This window comes from Osmerus eperlanus, chromosome 4, assembly GCF_963692335.1.
Source record: "Osmerus eperlanus chromosome 4, fOsmEpe2.1, whole genome shotgun sequence".
Lineage (NCBI taxonomy): Eukaryota > Metazoa > Chordata > Actinopteri > Osmeriformes > Osmeridae > Osmerus > Osmerus eperlanus.
Genome location: NC_085021.1, coordinates 18,342,208 through 18,357,588, shown reverse-complemented (window position 1 = coordinate 18,357,588; position 15,381 = coordinate 18,342,208). Strand labels below are relative to the sequence as shown.

Sequence of the window (15,381 nt, the reverse complement as noted above, 5' to 3'; positions counted from 1 at the left end):
CTTCATATCTGGACTAGGCTATCCACAGAGTTACATTACATTTAGTCATTTAGCAGACGCTCTTATCCAGAGCGACTTACAGTAAGTACAGGGACATTCCCCCCGAGGCAAGTAGGGTGAAGTGCCTTGCCCAAGGACACAACGTCGTTTTGCAGGCCAGGAATCGAACTGGCAACCTTCAGATTACTAGCCCGATTCCCTAACCGCTCAGCCACCTGACTCCCACAGACCACAATGTCAACTTCACTAGTCTTTTATTCAATTATCAAAGTCAAACCAAGAGACAAATCTATCACATTACATCCGCCCCCTCTATAAAGCACACACGACTCATTTAAAGTGGCCTATCTACCCCTGAATCTAATGAGGTTTTTATCATTTCATTTATCAGGTGTGCTTAACCTACCATAGGTTTTTCGATAGAGCGCATGAAAGACGAGGATGAACAACAAAGTTGTGCATTGGCGCCAGGTAAGCATAAAACGAAAGAGTCAATAGGTTTTAGGATAGGCCTTAAAGCTTGATGATAGCGCGGCGCTAGAAAGTCAACGCGGAAACCGTTCTTCTGTTGACAAGGAAATAGGTTACACTGCCCTGACTGAAACCAGAACAACTTCTAATTCTAGTGCCACGATCATTCAGACCAGGCTATCTATCCACCGATGGAGCTACATGCAAAGTTCGTGAACCAGATGAAATTCCTTTCAATTGGCAGCATCGCTTCAGAGTACAGCGTGAGTCTACTTTTATAAAATAAGGTGTCCTCATAATTATGATTCTATAGGCCTACGAATGTTTTCTCTGACTCTGACATAATCATTTAAACAGTCCTCTCATCATCTGTTTGCGGTTGTAATTGTAAATGCCAATGTTAAAAGGAACATGGAATTTTGTAAATAATGTAGCCAAGAGCACCTGTGTAGGCTGCAACTGAATTCTGCAACAATAGACTCCGATAAACCATAAGCAATAACAAATTAATGTCCACGTCTACAGTGACATTTTCCCAGTAGACTTAATAGGCTATATCTGGAAAATCCTGTCTTGACTCAACACAGAACCAAATGTAAAAATTAGCAGAAGTCGCTGCTTTCTTTTCGGCTCCTACCTCAGACCTCTAGACTTAATGTCAAATCAAGAAATTGATTTCTTTTATTGAAAATAAAATTACTTGCTCTGTATAAAAACAAATTGTACTCTGATTAATTTTGTATTAATTTATTTTAAAACATTGCATCTTTTTAATAGACTGCACTGTTTGGTATTACGTTGTACTGGGTATTTATGTGTGTGTGTGTGTGTGTGTGTGTGTGTGTGTGTGTGTGTGTGTGTGTGGACTTGTTAAGCTATTCTTGTAGGTACCAGAAGGTCCCTCAAAAAATATTTAAACAAGAAATTAGCTAGGGATAGGTATAGGGTTAGGTGTAGAGTACAGGTTAGGTTTTTGGGTTATGGTTCAGGTTCAGGTAGGCTTAAGGTTAGGTTCAGGGATTAGGGAAAATAGTATTTTGAATTTAGTACAATCTGAAAAATTAAGGCCCGCAGACAATTGCTTCAAAGCTAGCCAGAAAGCATTCAAGCGTTAAACATATGACGTGATAATATTTTTTCTAGACCCCAAAGGGAGTACAGTTACCGTAACAGATTCAGTGTTCAAAATAACACCACATATTATATTATACAGACAGACATGCAGACAAGCATGTTATTCAGGGGTTGTTTGTCTTTTTTGATATGTGGGATTACATCAATAACTAAATAGAGGACTCACATAACTCACTGTTGCCTGTCACTGTCGGAAACAAAATCACCACAACCTATTTTTATTTGGGTCTGTCTCTGTAGTATTGTCCTTGGGTCTTCCTCCCCATCTCTTTCTCTGCCTCAAAGTGTTATTTCTGTTTTGTGTCGGTAGACCATTCGATCCCAGACCTCAGTTGTCAAGCGAAACCTAGGCCTGACGACTGAGTCCGGAGGACTGACGGAGAACGTGAAGAAGAACCGCTATAAAGACATCTTGCCCTGTACGCATCACTTACCTTTACTAGAAAAAGGGTCATTGGGGTTCATGTTATCATGGAGAGAGAGGATTTGAATGATTAGTTGATTGAGTTTTTTTACATTATTTTTTTCTTACACAATGCCTTGCTCAACAATGGCAGAACAAGATGAAGTAAAATCTGAAATTGTGTACTAAAATCAACATCTAGTGTACTAACATCTAGTGTACCCTATATTATGTAAGGCTGCACTACTTTTTTACACCACCTGTCATTTGTTTTGCTCTCTTATTCTCTCCCTCACACACTTTACCTATTGTATTTCTATGTCTCTCTCTTTCCTCTCTCTCTCTGTCTCACCATCTCCAGATGACCAGACTCGCGTGGTGCTAAATCCACTGACCAGTCCCTTTGACTCTGACTACATTAATGCAAACTTCATTCAGGTATGACTTCCCTCTGGCCCCCAACAGCTCCTGGCCCTGTCTCAATCATTTAAAAAACTCCTTGCTTCCTGCTCTCCACACTTACAAGAACAAACCACTGATCTACCCTGACCTGTTAGATGAGTACTATCGCCATGGAAATGTAAACAGCTTCCTCAAGTGGAATGATCCATGACTCCTGTGTTGAAACAGGACTCTGTCGCTCAGCTAGCTACTAGTGTCTCTGGTCAATACTTGAGATTCTAGAGTTGTGGGCAGAACACACAGTTATAAAGCAGTTATTCTCTGCTTTATCTCCTTTTGTCCATCAGGGGGCGACAGAGACTAAAAAGTACATTGCCACCCAGGGACCTCTGAGCGCCACACTGGTGGACTTCTGGAGGATGATCTGGCAGTACGAGGTCAAGGTAGGAATCAACCGTTGAGTATATGTGTAGCATTTTTTATAATCTGAGTTACTTTTTTAATGCTTTTCTGATCCCTGTTTTAGGTCATAATGATGGCATGCCGAGAGATAGAAATGAGAAAGGTATTTAATAATGTAGAATGAATCTATAATGATTTGATAATTATTTTTCATAAATGCCCTTAACATATGTCTGTGAAGTAGAACTGAATTGTTGAACTGAACTCTGTCTCTCCTCCTCTCTGTCTCTCCTCCTCTTTATCTCTCCTCCTCTCTATCTCTCCTTCTCTCTATCTCTCCTCTCTATCTCTCCTCTTTATCTCTCCTCCTCTCTGTCTCTCCTTCTCTCTGTCTCTCCTCCTCTCTGTCTCTCCTTCTCTCTGTCTCTCCTCCTCTCTATCTTTCCTCCTCTCCATCTCTCCTCCTCTCTGTCTCTCCTCCTCTCCATCTCTCCTCCTCTCTGTCTCTCCTCCTCTCTATCTTTCCTCCTCTCCATCTCTCCTCCTCTCTGTCTCTCCTCCTCTCTGTCTCTCCTCCTCTCTGTCTCTCCTCCTCTCTGTCTCTCCTCCTCTCCATCTCTCCTCCTCTCTGTCTCTCCTCCTCTCTGTCTCTCCTCCTCTCCATCTCTCCTCCTCTCTGTCTCTCCTCCTCTCTGTCTCTCCTTCTCTCCATCTCTCCTCCTCTCTGTCTCTCCTCCTCTCTGTCTCTCCTCCTCTCTATCTTTCCTCCTCTCCATCTCTCCTCCTCTCTGTCTCTCCTCCTCTCTGTCTCTCCTCCTCTCTATCTTTCCTCCTCTCCATCTCTCCTCCTCTCTGTCTCTCCTCCTCTCTATCTCTCCTCCTCTCTCTTGGGTTGTCTGTCCCTCTCTACAGAGGAAGTGTGAGCGTTACTGGGCCGCCCACCAAGAAACCTCTCAGTTTGGACCTTTTCTTGTCTCAAATGTAAGGAGCATGTCTACTCACAAACACGTATCGCTTAAAGTTTTAGCACTGCTTTATTTTTTGCAGTACTTCACACACAGGATGCTGCTTCAAGGGAGTTTGTGTTGTTCTCCTGTTTCTGCAGATGTCAGAGTCTTTCCCCAACGATGAGGTAGTGGTTCGCTCCCTCGTCGTCCAGTACCTGAACGTAAGTGTAGTAGCCTGGAGGTCGCTTAAGCCATTTGATTTACATACATTTTCCTCACATTTTGCTCTCAGCATAAACCATCATTTGCATGATCTTAAGTGAATTTCTTTCAGCAAGAAAGCCAGTGAAATATATACATATTTTTAAAAGTGTTCTCTTTTGTATTCTGGGATGTTGTTGCTTAGGAGAAGAAGACAGTCAATCAGTTTCAGTACACTGCCTGGCCCGACCATGACATCCCATACACTGCAGAAGGGATCCTAGGAATGATGGACATGGCTCGCAACGCCCAGGCGGACAGCCCTAGCCCTGTTCTAATACACTGCAGGTCTGCTGGACACACGCACACTGTACAGACACAGTATTGGCATAGCAACTGAGCTCAGTTAAGTTAGTATACGCACACACATACCCTGGTATACAGATAGAAAGGTATACAGGCGAACACACACACACAAACACACAAGATGGGACTGTTCTGCTCAGGCAGACACATGATCCATATGGCCTGCCCTGTGAATCTCCATCTGAAGCAGACTGGTGGCCTCTGCATGTTAATGAAGCGATTGAGATGGAGCGAGACTCGATCCATATTCACCTCCTGCTGGAGACCGGGCCAGGCCAGCACCACACACACACGCGCACCGACAACCTCACTCACACACATAGATTTCTTCTATACTTTCCACAGGACTGGAAGGACCCCACACATATAACGGCCCTGTAGAACACTGGATGCACTTCATGTCCAAATGAACTTAAGTTCCTCCAAAGATGTATTGCATTTTGTCAGAGTCTGCCTGTCTAGATTGATGATGATGATGAAGATGTGGCTGTGTGCATTTCCAGTGCAGGCTGTGGGAGAACGGGGGTGATCTGTGCTGTAGATTACATCCATGACCTCTTGGTTACCAAGGTGAGGCTCCTCAGGCCGGAGTCACAGCTGAAAGTCAGCCTCAGCACATCAGTACCCTGCTTTAGACTTAAAAGTCATTGCTTTGTCACTGGCATTCATAAGCAAAATATTGTTTACAGAGTCTCAGAACAGCATATAGAAACTGTGATATTTTGTCATCAGCAAATCAGAGAGGAATTCAGTATCATGAAGATCGTGCTGGACATGAGGAGACAGAGACAATCTGCAGTCCAGACCCAGGTACAGCTGGAGGGGGGGTGTTGAGGTGGCTTTTCTCAGCCTGGATGCTGGTAAAAGAGGAGACGGGAGTCTGGTTCGATTTCTGGTTCAATGTGCAAGTTCTTTATTCATATCTCATCATAGGGACACACAGTGGGTCATCATAGGGACACACAGTGGGTCATCATAGGGACACACAGTGGGTCATCATAGGGACACACAGTGGGCCATCATAGGGACACACAGTGGGTCATCATAGGGACACACAGTGGGCCATCATAGGGACACACAGTGGGTCATCATAGGGACACACAGTGGGTCATCATAGGGACACACAGTGGGTCATCATAGGGACACACAGTGGGTCATCATAGGGACACACAGTGGGTCATCATAGGGACACACAGTGGGTCATCATAGGGACACACAGTGGGCCATCATAGGGACACACAGTGGGCCTTCCGCGGTTGAAGGCCTGCCAGAGCTTAGGTATCAATCGTTTTTATACTCTTTAAACAAGGCCCTCCCTTCAGCTAAACATGGGCATGCAGAAAACCATCCTGCTCTGGCTATCTCTTCCTTTTCCTAATGTCAGCACTTCTATCCAAAGTGTATCTCTCAGTCCAAAGGTCCTACATTAATCTGTGTCTTTGCTCTTTTCCATCTCTATTTCTGTTCACGTCAGGACACTCAACTAATTCAGTGATAGAAGTTTCATACAGTTTTTGGCCACAACAGGGTGTGTGTACTGTGTGTGTGTACTGTGTGTGTGTACTGTGTGTGTGTACTGTGTGTGTGTGTGTGTGTGTGTGTACTGTGTGTGTGTACTGTGTGTGTGTACTGTGTGTGTGTGTACTGTGTGTGTGTACTGTGTGTGTGTACTGTGTGTGTGTACTGTGTGTGTGTACTGTGTGTGTGTGTGTGTGTGTGTGTGTACTGTGTGTGTGTACTGTGTGTGTGTACTGTGTGTGTGTGTACTGTGTGTGTGTACTGTGTGTGTGTACTGTGTGTGTGTGTGTGTGTGTACTGTGTGTGTGTACTGTGTGTGTGTACTGTGTGTGTGTGTACTGTGTGTGTGTACTGTGTGTGTGTACTGTGTGTGTGTGTACTGTGTGTGTGTACTGTGTGTGTGTGTACTGTGTGTGTGTGTACTGTGTGTGTGTACTGTGTGTGTGTACTGTGTGTGTGTACTGTGTGTGACAGGTCCATCCCACCTCTGTTCCTCCCTACAGGAGCAGTACCAGTTTGTCTTTTCTGCTGTGGCACAGATATTTCAGAGGTCGTTACAGAGGCCCGTCAATCCTTCCTACAGCCTATCACAGGTAGGTTGGACTGAAATACCAGAAAGTCACAACAAAATAATATTCATGTCATTTACAGCTACGTCTGACCCCCTACAGGCATTCCCTGCTCTTACCCCTAGGGGACAGGCTAGCTAAAGCTAATCTCAAACCCATGCATGTAGCAGGGGTGAGAAAACAACCAGGTTGGCCTGATGTTACTGAACAGCTGAGACTCAGTAGCTAACACTGGCCCCCTGAGCTAACACCTCAGCTTGCTCAAGCACGGCTCTTGAGAAGTCCACTCCAATCCCGGTCCGTGTATGCCTCTCAGGCGCCCACATAGTACAGTGAAAAACCAATTGAGCCCATAAAATTGAGACTACAGACAGTGTTGTGGTCGTGTTCCAGAAGGTCTCCCCGCTGACCTGTACTGGTTTCACTGATGAATGAAAATATTGAAAGGGTGAGGGGTCAAGGGACCTGCGTCTGCGTCTGCTTGCTTCATTTAGTCTTTCTGAGATGAAGTGAGAAAATAGAGAAGTCAAACAGGAAAGATTATTTATACTTCCTCTATGTAGATGGCAAACAGAGGCACAAAGGAGAGTATTGTTTTTTCATATTTGCCTAGCCAGCAACAGCCCAGCAAGATCTGTCTTCCGCCCTCTGGCTCAGTCAGGGTCAGAAAAGCACCAGTGAGTCTCTATCTTTCTAGTCTCTCTGGGTGGGAGTCTCTCTGTAAAGAGTTTCTGTGGTTTCCGGTCTCGTTCACTCCTTTAGAGCAGTGGATCTGTCAGCAGAAATGTGGAGACGGTGAAGTGTTGTCAACTCGGCAGGATCGCAGCCAGCCCAGCCAGCAGCCACAAGCTCACTAACAGGTGACTCTCCCTATCTGTCTAGACTGTGACAACATAGCTCACTGAAAACCATGGAGTTAGATGCAGAAATTATTCAATTTTTAGCGAGTATATTTAGAGACACACTAGTGATAAGGAAGTTAATTAAATTTAAAGTTGTTAAATGATTTATCCAATGGTGGTTTTAGGTCCTCTACTAAGAAACCGGAATTTGAACCTGATAATGAGAGAACTAAAGAGAACGAGAAGAGGAAATGTTTTTAAAAAAACACAAAAGAGAAGCAGATAAGAGTGAAAGAGCAAGGACCATAGTTGATAAAAAAACAAAAAGAAACACTTCCTCTTTTGCAGAAGTGTGTTGAGCACACTGCTAGTTCAACTGCATTGGCAGGAATGGATGCAAATGTACAGTATGTGTGGATTAAAACATTGTATCTTTTTAATAGACTGCACTGTTTGGTATTACGTTGTACTGGGTATTTGTGTGTGTGTGTGGACTTTCATAGTATGTCATCATAGTACAGTACAGTATAGTACTCGCACAGAATAGTAAAACAAACATGTATTGTGTGCATCGTTCATTTTGATCAGTGCTGTACCAGAACGGTGTCACCACACCCTGTTACATTCCCTAGCCTACAGAGGATGTGACAGAGCTTGGTGTGACATTCTCACCCCCACCCCCCCCCCAACTGCAAACATGCCACCTGGTAACCAGAGACCTATATCATAGTCTGCAAACTAACTGAGGTTGAAAGTGAATCAGAGAGCTGGTTTTGAATTTTAGCTGATGCTAAAATATTTATCTATCTTCATCGCCATATGTGACACACACCACACACACACCAGCAGCTGCAGTGAGACCTTCTGACGACAGTGCTAGGAAACTGTAAACACAGCAAGGCTACATCTGTAACCATGGTAACCAGTGTCTTCTCTCTCTCACATTCTGGAACTCTCTCCACTGAAGCATTTCAGATCGGAACGCACAGACAGTTATTTTGATGCTACGGACATAGGAAAACGTAATGTGTTCATTAAAAGAGTCCCAGTGGGTAAACCTGCCTCCTGCCTTGCAGGTCCACCTCTCTGCAACCTATACGGTCTGGAGACCACACTCCTGGCCAGAAAATGAACGACACTTACGCCGTGGTCAACAAGACACGGCAGACCATCCCCAAGTCCAAGCCCTCCATCCTGGCCCCCTCCTCCAAGAATCACTATGACAACGAGGAAACGGGAGGAGCCAGTGGAGCCCAGGCCACTCCCCTCTATAGCACTGTCAGGCCACGGTCCAGAGCCCTCCACCCCACCCTCTCTGATACACCCATCTATGACACCGCAATCCCAGCCAATGCCAGGCTATCCCCTGAGTCACTTGACCATCTAAGCGGGTATGAGCTGGTCAAAGGTGAGTGCTCCAAACGTAACCTTATTGTCGGTTCTCCACTCTTCCTAAAAGAGAAAGTGTAAATTAGGCTGAGTTCCAAACTTAACCTAAGGACTTATTCTCCCTACTTAGACAGGAGTGTCAAACGGGCTCAGTTCCAAACCTAGGTTACCCTTATCAAGAACAACAGTAGTGTGTTCAGCATCGCTATGTTCCATCATCCGCATCATGGTCAGGATATCTTCTGTGTTGAAACTTCAGTACTCTGGAGATCGAGTGTGTTTTGTTCCTTGCATGTTGAAATGTGTGGGGTGGGGGTGACAGCATTCTCATGCCCCAATTAGGTAACACTTTCATGTAGACAGGAAGAGTGACTGGAATGCACCACTGCTGATGTCAAGGACTGTGCCATGCTCTGTCCTGTATGCCAGAGTTCCATTGTGACCGAATGATATTTATTTTGTTGTTCTTCACAGCTCGCTCAGATGACGACTATGAGTACGTCTCCGAACCCATCAGGGAGACCCCCAGCAGCTGCAGTTCTCCAACCAGCCTGGGTGAGACAGACTGTGCTCCCAGTAAACATACACACACACACACGCAACACGCTCATTGGTAAAAAGAGACATTCTCCATACATACTGTGAAGAGCCTAAACAGTGTAGTAAGAAGGTTTTCTCTCTCTCCCTCTCTTTTTCGCACCCCCTCTCCTTACAAACACACACACACACGTGGCTCTTTTAGGTTTTAATTGTCGCGTCAAGAAACCTAAAGGACCTCGAGATCCTCCGGCAGACTGGGCTCACGTGGAGAGATGACACCCCTGCTACACACCTGTCGGATTGTGTGTTAGTCTCTCTGTGTGTGTGTGTGTGTGTGTGTGTGTGTCAATCTGTACAAGAGCTGTCCAGCACTGGTTACAGTCACTCATTTTTAATACTCCTAGTTTTTGTCTCTGTCCAAAGTTCTGTTGTCTTGGTTGAATAGTTGCCACAAGGGGACAGTAGAGTAACATGGGTACTGCAGCAGGTTGTATCTAATGTATTAATGATGATGGTAATAATAATAAAAAGTTATCTAATGGTCATGATTGTTGTAATAATGATAACATTTTGTGAGTGGCAATACAATGTACACTATTTTTCAAACCTCTATTAATTCATGGTTATCATGAACATTCTACAGCTTTGCACACACAACCTGTAGTCAGCATGAAGAAACACACACTCCAAATGACAGACTATGACAGTATTTCAAACATTATTTGAAATCTCAGGAAATATTTGGAGATTTTAATGACTAATGATGTCATGAAACCACAAATCTTTTGCCCCCCCCACCCCCCCACCCCCAAAAAAGACATACTTCTGTCCCTGTAGCCTAGGAAACTCAAGACTGGGAGTGTCGGACAGAGAATGAGTGTGTGTGTGTCCGCTAATGGCCCGTCCATTCTCTAGCTGGCAGGGCCAGTGGGGTGTGGGGTCCATGCCCGGCTGGAGGGCTGATCCTATTCAGCACATGCTAATGTGAAACCAGAATCTAATGACCTTCTGCCATGGCTTCTAAACCCAGGCCTACAGCTCTACCATGGCAACCCCTCAGCTTGCACACACAATACCATTTTATTTGGCAGTGTGGTGTATTAGTCACTGCTCTAATAAAACCTTCCCTCGAAAAATCCATCTCTCCCATCAATCCTTATCTTCCTGTAAAAGGGCTGATTCCATCCTAGCTTTTACAACCCGACCACACCACACTAATGTGTGTGTGTGTGTGTGTGTGGCTATCCTGTTTCAGCAGCAGAATGAGGAAACGTGTTAGGATAGACATGTCAATATTGATCTTGATCAATCTAATCCATAGGACTATGGATTGAACCATGTAAAACCATCACATCTTGAAGCCCATCTGACTACTGCAGTTCTGTTCATTCTGTTCCACACAAGCAGCCTTTGAATGAGAGACATGTAAGTATGTTTGTCAGACACCAATTAAACAAATCCATGAAATTAATATGAAAGGACTCAGTGTCTGAATATTCAAGGTTCGAAAAAAGACAAATCATATTCATCCTTTTGCACCCAGTGTTTTTTTGAATGTGTGTGTGTGTGTGCGTACGTGCATGTGTGTGACACAGGCTTTGGCCTTTGTGCCGAGGTGTTGCTGGCAGAGACTGAATAGAGCTGGGGCTGGATGCAAGGTTCTGAGAGGCGGAGAGGAGAGATGGAGAGGAGCAGGGGAGAGGAGGAATAGAGGTGTGAGAGGAGGGCAGGGGAGGAGAAGAAAGAGGTGGAGTGGAGGAAGTAGGCATGAAGTGGAGGGAGAGGGAAGATGGAGAGCGAGGGAGGGAGGGCGATACACAAGGAAAGAGGAGGCCGATGGATGAGAAGGAGTGGATTGGACTTATGACAAGTACAGAGAGAGAGAGAGAGAGAGAGAGAGAGAGAGAGAGAGAGAGAGAGAGAGAGAGAGAGAGAGAGAGAGAGAGAGAGAGAGAGAGAGAGAGAGAGAGAGAGAGAGAGAGAGAGAGGGAGAGGGAGAGGGAGAGGGAGAGGGAGAGGGAGAGGGAGAGGGAGAGGGAGAGGGAGAGGGAGAGAGGGAGAGGGAGAGGGAGAGGGAGAGGGAGAGGGAGAGAGAGAGAGAGTCAAGAGAGGGTAACAAAGAAAGAGGCAGACAAGAGGGAATTGGGGAGAGGGGGTAATGGGGAGTAAGAGATAAAAAGAGACAAAAAGAGAGGGGAAGAGAGTTGGAGGAGATGACGAGGGGGGTTGAATGAAAGCCCTGGCAGGCAAATAGTAGTTGAATTCTGGTGAAGTGAGGCAGAAGTTTACAAGCTGTAATGAAGGCCTCTGTCTGACACTGGATCCCTGTAGTGACCTGCAGTAGGACTTGCTGTACTATGGGACTTGCAGTAGGACTTAATGTAGTACCGACTGTAGACTGCTGAAGGACCTTTTTGTATTTTATGACTTGCTGTAGGACTTACTGTAGGATTTGCTCAGAGATTTCAACCAGTAGCAGTCTACTGTCTTCTCTGAACTAGCAATACAAACTGAAAGTATAGATCTGTGTCTGTATAGTCTTGTGTGTGTGTGTCTGTTTTTAAGTCTTTAGTCTGGGAGTGTATCATGATTACTGCTAAGGATGCTGGGAGTTCAGGCTGGACCTGTGGTTACAGCTGATTAAAAACTCCCTCTGACACTGCGCGTCACACAAGCCTACACACACCGCTCTTCCACACAGACACACGCAAACGTGCACACAGACAAGTACCGATACACATTCTCTTTCGTCTGTCACTCACACTCTCTCTTCAACCACTAAGTGCAGCTCTGTCCTGGCTACTGGCTACGAGTTGGGGGGAGAGATAGCACAGGGTAGAGACAGGGTCTGCTGCGTGGCACTGGTGGGTGTGGGGAGTTGTGGGGTATGGTGTGGGTGTGGATGCGTGTGTTTGTGTCTGTCTGATTAGGTATGTGTGTGTGTGTGCTGGGTGGATCACAGCAGCAGCCCCAGGTCTAGTGTTGGCAGAATGACTCAGAGGAGAGAAGACCACAGGAACGCAACACTCTGAATCAGAGGAGGAGGAGAGGAGAGGGGGAGAGGAGAGGAGATGGAGGAGTGGAGAGGGAGGAAGGGAGAGGGAGGATGGGCAGGAGGAGTTGGAGGAGTAGCCTGAGGAGAACAACAGCTGTCTAAACTTGTGCATCACCCAAAATATTTAACACTAGGACAAGCGGTTAGCTCACTTCCCCCCAGGATGAGAGCTCTCTAGCTCAACTACTGTTGAGCTAGAGCCGGTTGGGTTTGCTCCATGGCTCCTGAAGACCATGGACCTTCTCTGCCTGAATCATGACTCATTTATAATCTTTAAAACATGCCATTTCTACCAACCCTTTACTGCACCCTACCCTGGAGCTGGGTATGGTAGGGCAGTTCTATGCAGATTCAAATCCTAGTCTTGAGAACCTATGGTTGGACTAAGAGAATGTGCTATTCAGGCTAGGTATAACAGGCTACGGTATATCAATATTTTTCTTTCTTACAATATTTTGAAACAAAGAGTTATCCGTTGTCTGAGTTATCCGCTATACCGTTGCTAAGCAGTGTCTCAATGTATCATCCTAAATCAAGGAAAATGTGAGCCAGTGACTAACAGCCTGATATTTAGTAGCATCCCTCCTGTCTCGCTGTGGTGAGATCGTGCTGGTTCGAGATGATCTTTGGCACCCGTGGTTCTGATTTTCCCTCAGCACATTGCCAGGGGCAGTGTCATGCCAGTCTGGCAGGCGGGGGCAGGGGCAGTTTGCGGGGTATCGGTGCAGTGTTTAGCGTGAAGAGTGGAGCAGCTTTTTCCCTATGGAGCACACCACCGGCTCCACCATCCCCAGCACCCAACACACAAAGAGTTGTTGCTAAGCAACTGTTTCAGCTCCCCTTTTGAAGTTCTCCTCATTTTTTTCTGCAATGAGGTCAAAAAAAAGAAAATACAATGGAAACTGTAAACTGTAGTTCAATAAAAACGTCAGAAACACAGAGCATTGAGGCGCTGCTGCAGAATCTCGTAACACTTTCTGTATTTATTGCGGCAAGTGTTTTCTCATGTCTGAGTTTTTAAGAGTTTAGGATTTGGTTGTTTTCCGTCATGAACTCGAGCAAACAAACAGAACCGTGTGGAGTCAGAGAGCATGTAAACCACAGGATGAAAGAGCCTAAAAATACACAGCCTCTCAGATGATACAAGCAGGCCAGCAGTCTGCTTCTAAGTAACCAGGCCTGTTAGAAGAGGCAGGCGAGCTGCAACAGCTTCCTCCTTCCACTGCTCTCTATCACTCTCTCTCCCCTCTCTCTCTTCCCCCACCCTCCCTCTCTCTCTCTTTCTTTCTCTCTCCCCTCACTCCCTCTTTCTTTCTCCACCCCCCCCCCAGCCTCCTTGTGTCTGTCTCTCTGTGGTTAGGGGGGAGGAGAGGAGGAAGGAGGGTGTGCTGCTCTGTGGTCGCTACCCTCTAAACTACACACATGATTTCACAAACAGCTGCAGTGGGCTTATAGGCCCCAGATGTGGGGCTCTAGAGGCTGTGGAGACTCCCGGGGCCTGGGGGGCTGGGAGGGACGGGGGACGGGGGGGTCTGTGGGGCCGGGGCTGCCCCATGCAGCAACAGCAGCCCTCGTGGGTGAGCCAGCTTAAGGACTAGGCCTAGCAGCCAGCAGCCAGCAGGCCAGCACACTGGACCATTGTCATGCGTGCTCAAGACGGTTTTATGGTGACTTAAGCTAATTAAATGGGAATGGACATAAATTTACACGTAGCTTCCATCCATTGAGTCGTTTTCTCAAGTTGTGTGCGTGATTGTGTGTGCGCGCATATGCATCTGTACTTGTATGCGTGTGTATGTGTGTTATTCTGCAGGCGCTTCAGACGTTTAAAGCAAGACAGTCTACAGTAGGCAAGGTCTCACAACAACTTATTTGTCTTACATGGAATTGTAAGTATTGTACTGACCACTCAGTGCTCTAAAGTCTACTGATGAATGATGAATTAACTGATCTTTGAGCACCTAGTAGACTCCTGGAAAAAGGACTTTGATTGAACAGCACACTGTGACCAAGAGTATTACCTTCATATCTGACTGTCATTGCCACTAGGGGGCAGTGGTGTTCTCCCTCTGTGACTCATTGTTTGGCGGAGTTGAGTGTGAACCCTTTTACCCAGACCTAGACTTCCACTGCATGGTGTGCTTCTCAAAGCCCTGGAAGCAGCCTCTAAATCTCTTGCCTCTGAAGACCTTCCATAGTTGGATCGCAGCTTACCAGTCAGTTGTCTATGAGTTACGAAAGTACTTTTGTTAAATGTAAACACCTAACTTTGCTAAAGAACTTAAAAAATGTTTCTGAACAAACAATTTTGAAGCATGTATAGTATAGGCCTGGAACTGTACTGCAGAGAATACAGATCTAAGTATGTGGGGTTAACAGAAAGAAGTTGCCGGCAGCCCTCTTAGAAACAGTACATATCAATCGTCTTCTCAGAGCTGGAGCTGAAGAATTAATGACTCTTCGAATCATTTATTCATATTGAGGTTAATGAGGCAGGTTTAACTGAGGCAGTCAGAGGTTCCCCAATATAACAGTCTATCTGTGAGTAGCACTTAGAATAGGTCTTTGGGTTTCACTAATTCACACAGAACCTAGTCCTAGCCTCCACCCCAGCCCCAGCTTCACTGCCAGCTCTAGCCCTAGTCCTATCCTCCACCCCAGCCCCAGCTTCACTACCAGCTCTAGCCCTAGTCCTAGCCTCCACCCCAGCCCCAGCTTCACTACCAGCTCTAGCCCTAGTCCTAGCCTCCACCCCAGCCCCAGCTTCACTACCAGCTCTAGCCCTAGTCCTATCCTCCACCCCAGCCCCAGCTTCACTGCCAGCTCTAGCCCTAGTCCTAGCCTCCACCCCAGCCCCAGCTTCACTGCCAGCTCTAGCCCTAGTCCTAGCCTCCACCCCAGCCCCAGCTTCACTGCCAGCTCTAGCCCTAGTCCTAGCCTCCACCCCAGCCCCAGCTTCACTACCAGCTCTAGCCCTAGTCCTATCCTCCACCCCAGCCCCAGCTTCACTGCCAGCTCTAGCCCTAGTCCTAGCCTCCACCCCAGCCCCAGCTTCACTGCCAGCTCTAGCCATAGTCCTAGCCTCCACCCCAGCCCCAGCTCCAACTCCAGAGGCAGACATGCAGCCATCAGGCAGGGCAGG

General features: G+C 46.3%; 1 protein-coding gene across 2 annotated transcripts; it reads left to right on the top strand.

Moving 5' to 3' along the window:
• The first annotated feature begins 591 nt into the window (after positions 1–591).
• ptpn18 (protein tyrosine phosphatase non-receptor type 18) lies at positions 592–9,729 on the top strand. Of its 2 annotated transcripts, none has more exons than XM_062459862.1 (15): positions 592–734; positions 1,916–2,024; positions 2,370–2,446; positions 2,758–2,853; positions 2,937–2,975; positions 3,725–3,793; positions 3,918–3,980; positions 4,166–4,308; positions 4,830–4,896; positions 5,059–5,136; positions 6,348–6,437; positions 7,176–7,273; positions 8,332–8,663; positions 9,119–9,199; positions 9,387–9,729. In XM_062459862.1, exons 1-15 carry the CDS (start codon positions 663–665, stop codon positions 9,458–9,460), a joined length of 1,488 nt encoding a protein of 495 aa, XP_062315846.1. In that variant the 5' UTR covers positions 592–662; the 3' UTR covers positions 9,461–9,729. The 2 variants fall into 2 exon arrangements, with proteins under 2 accessions (XP_062315846.1, XP_062315845.1); XM_062459861.1 differs by having other exon boundaries at positions 8,332–8,678; positions 9,128–9,199.
• Positions 9,730–15,381: the final 5,652 nt, after the last annotated feature.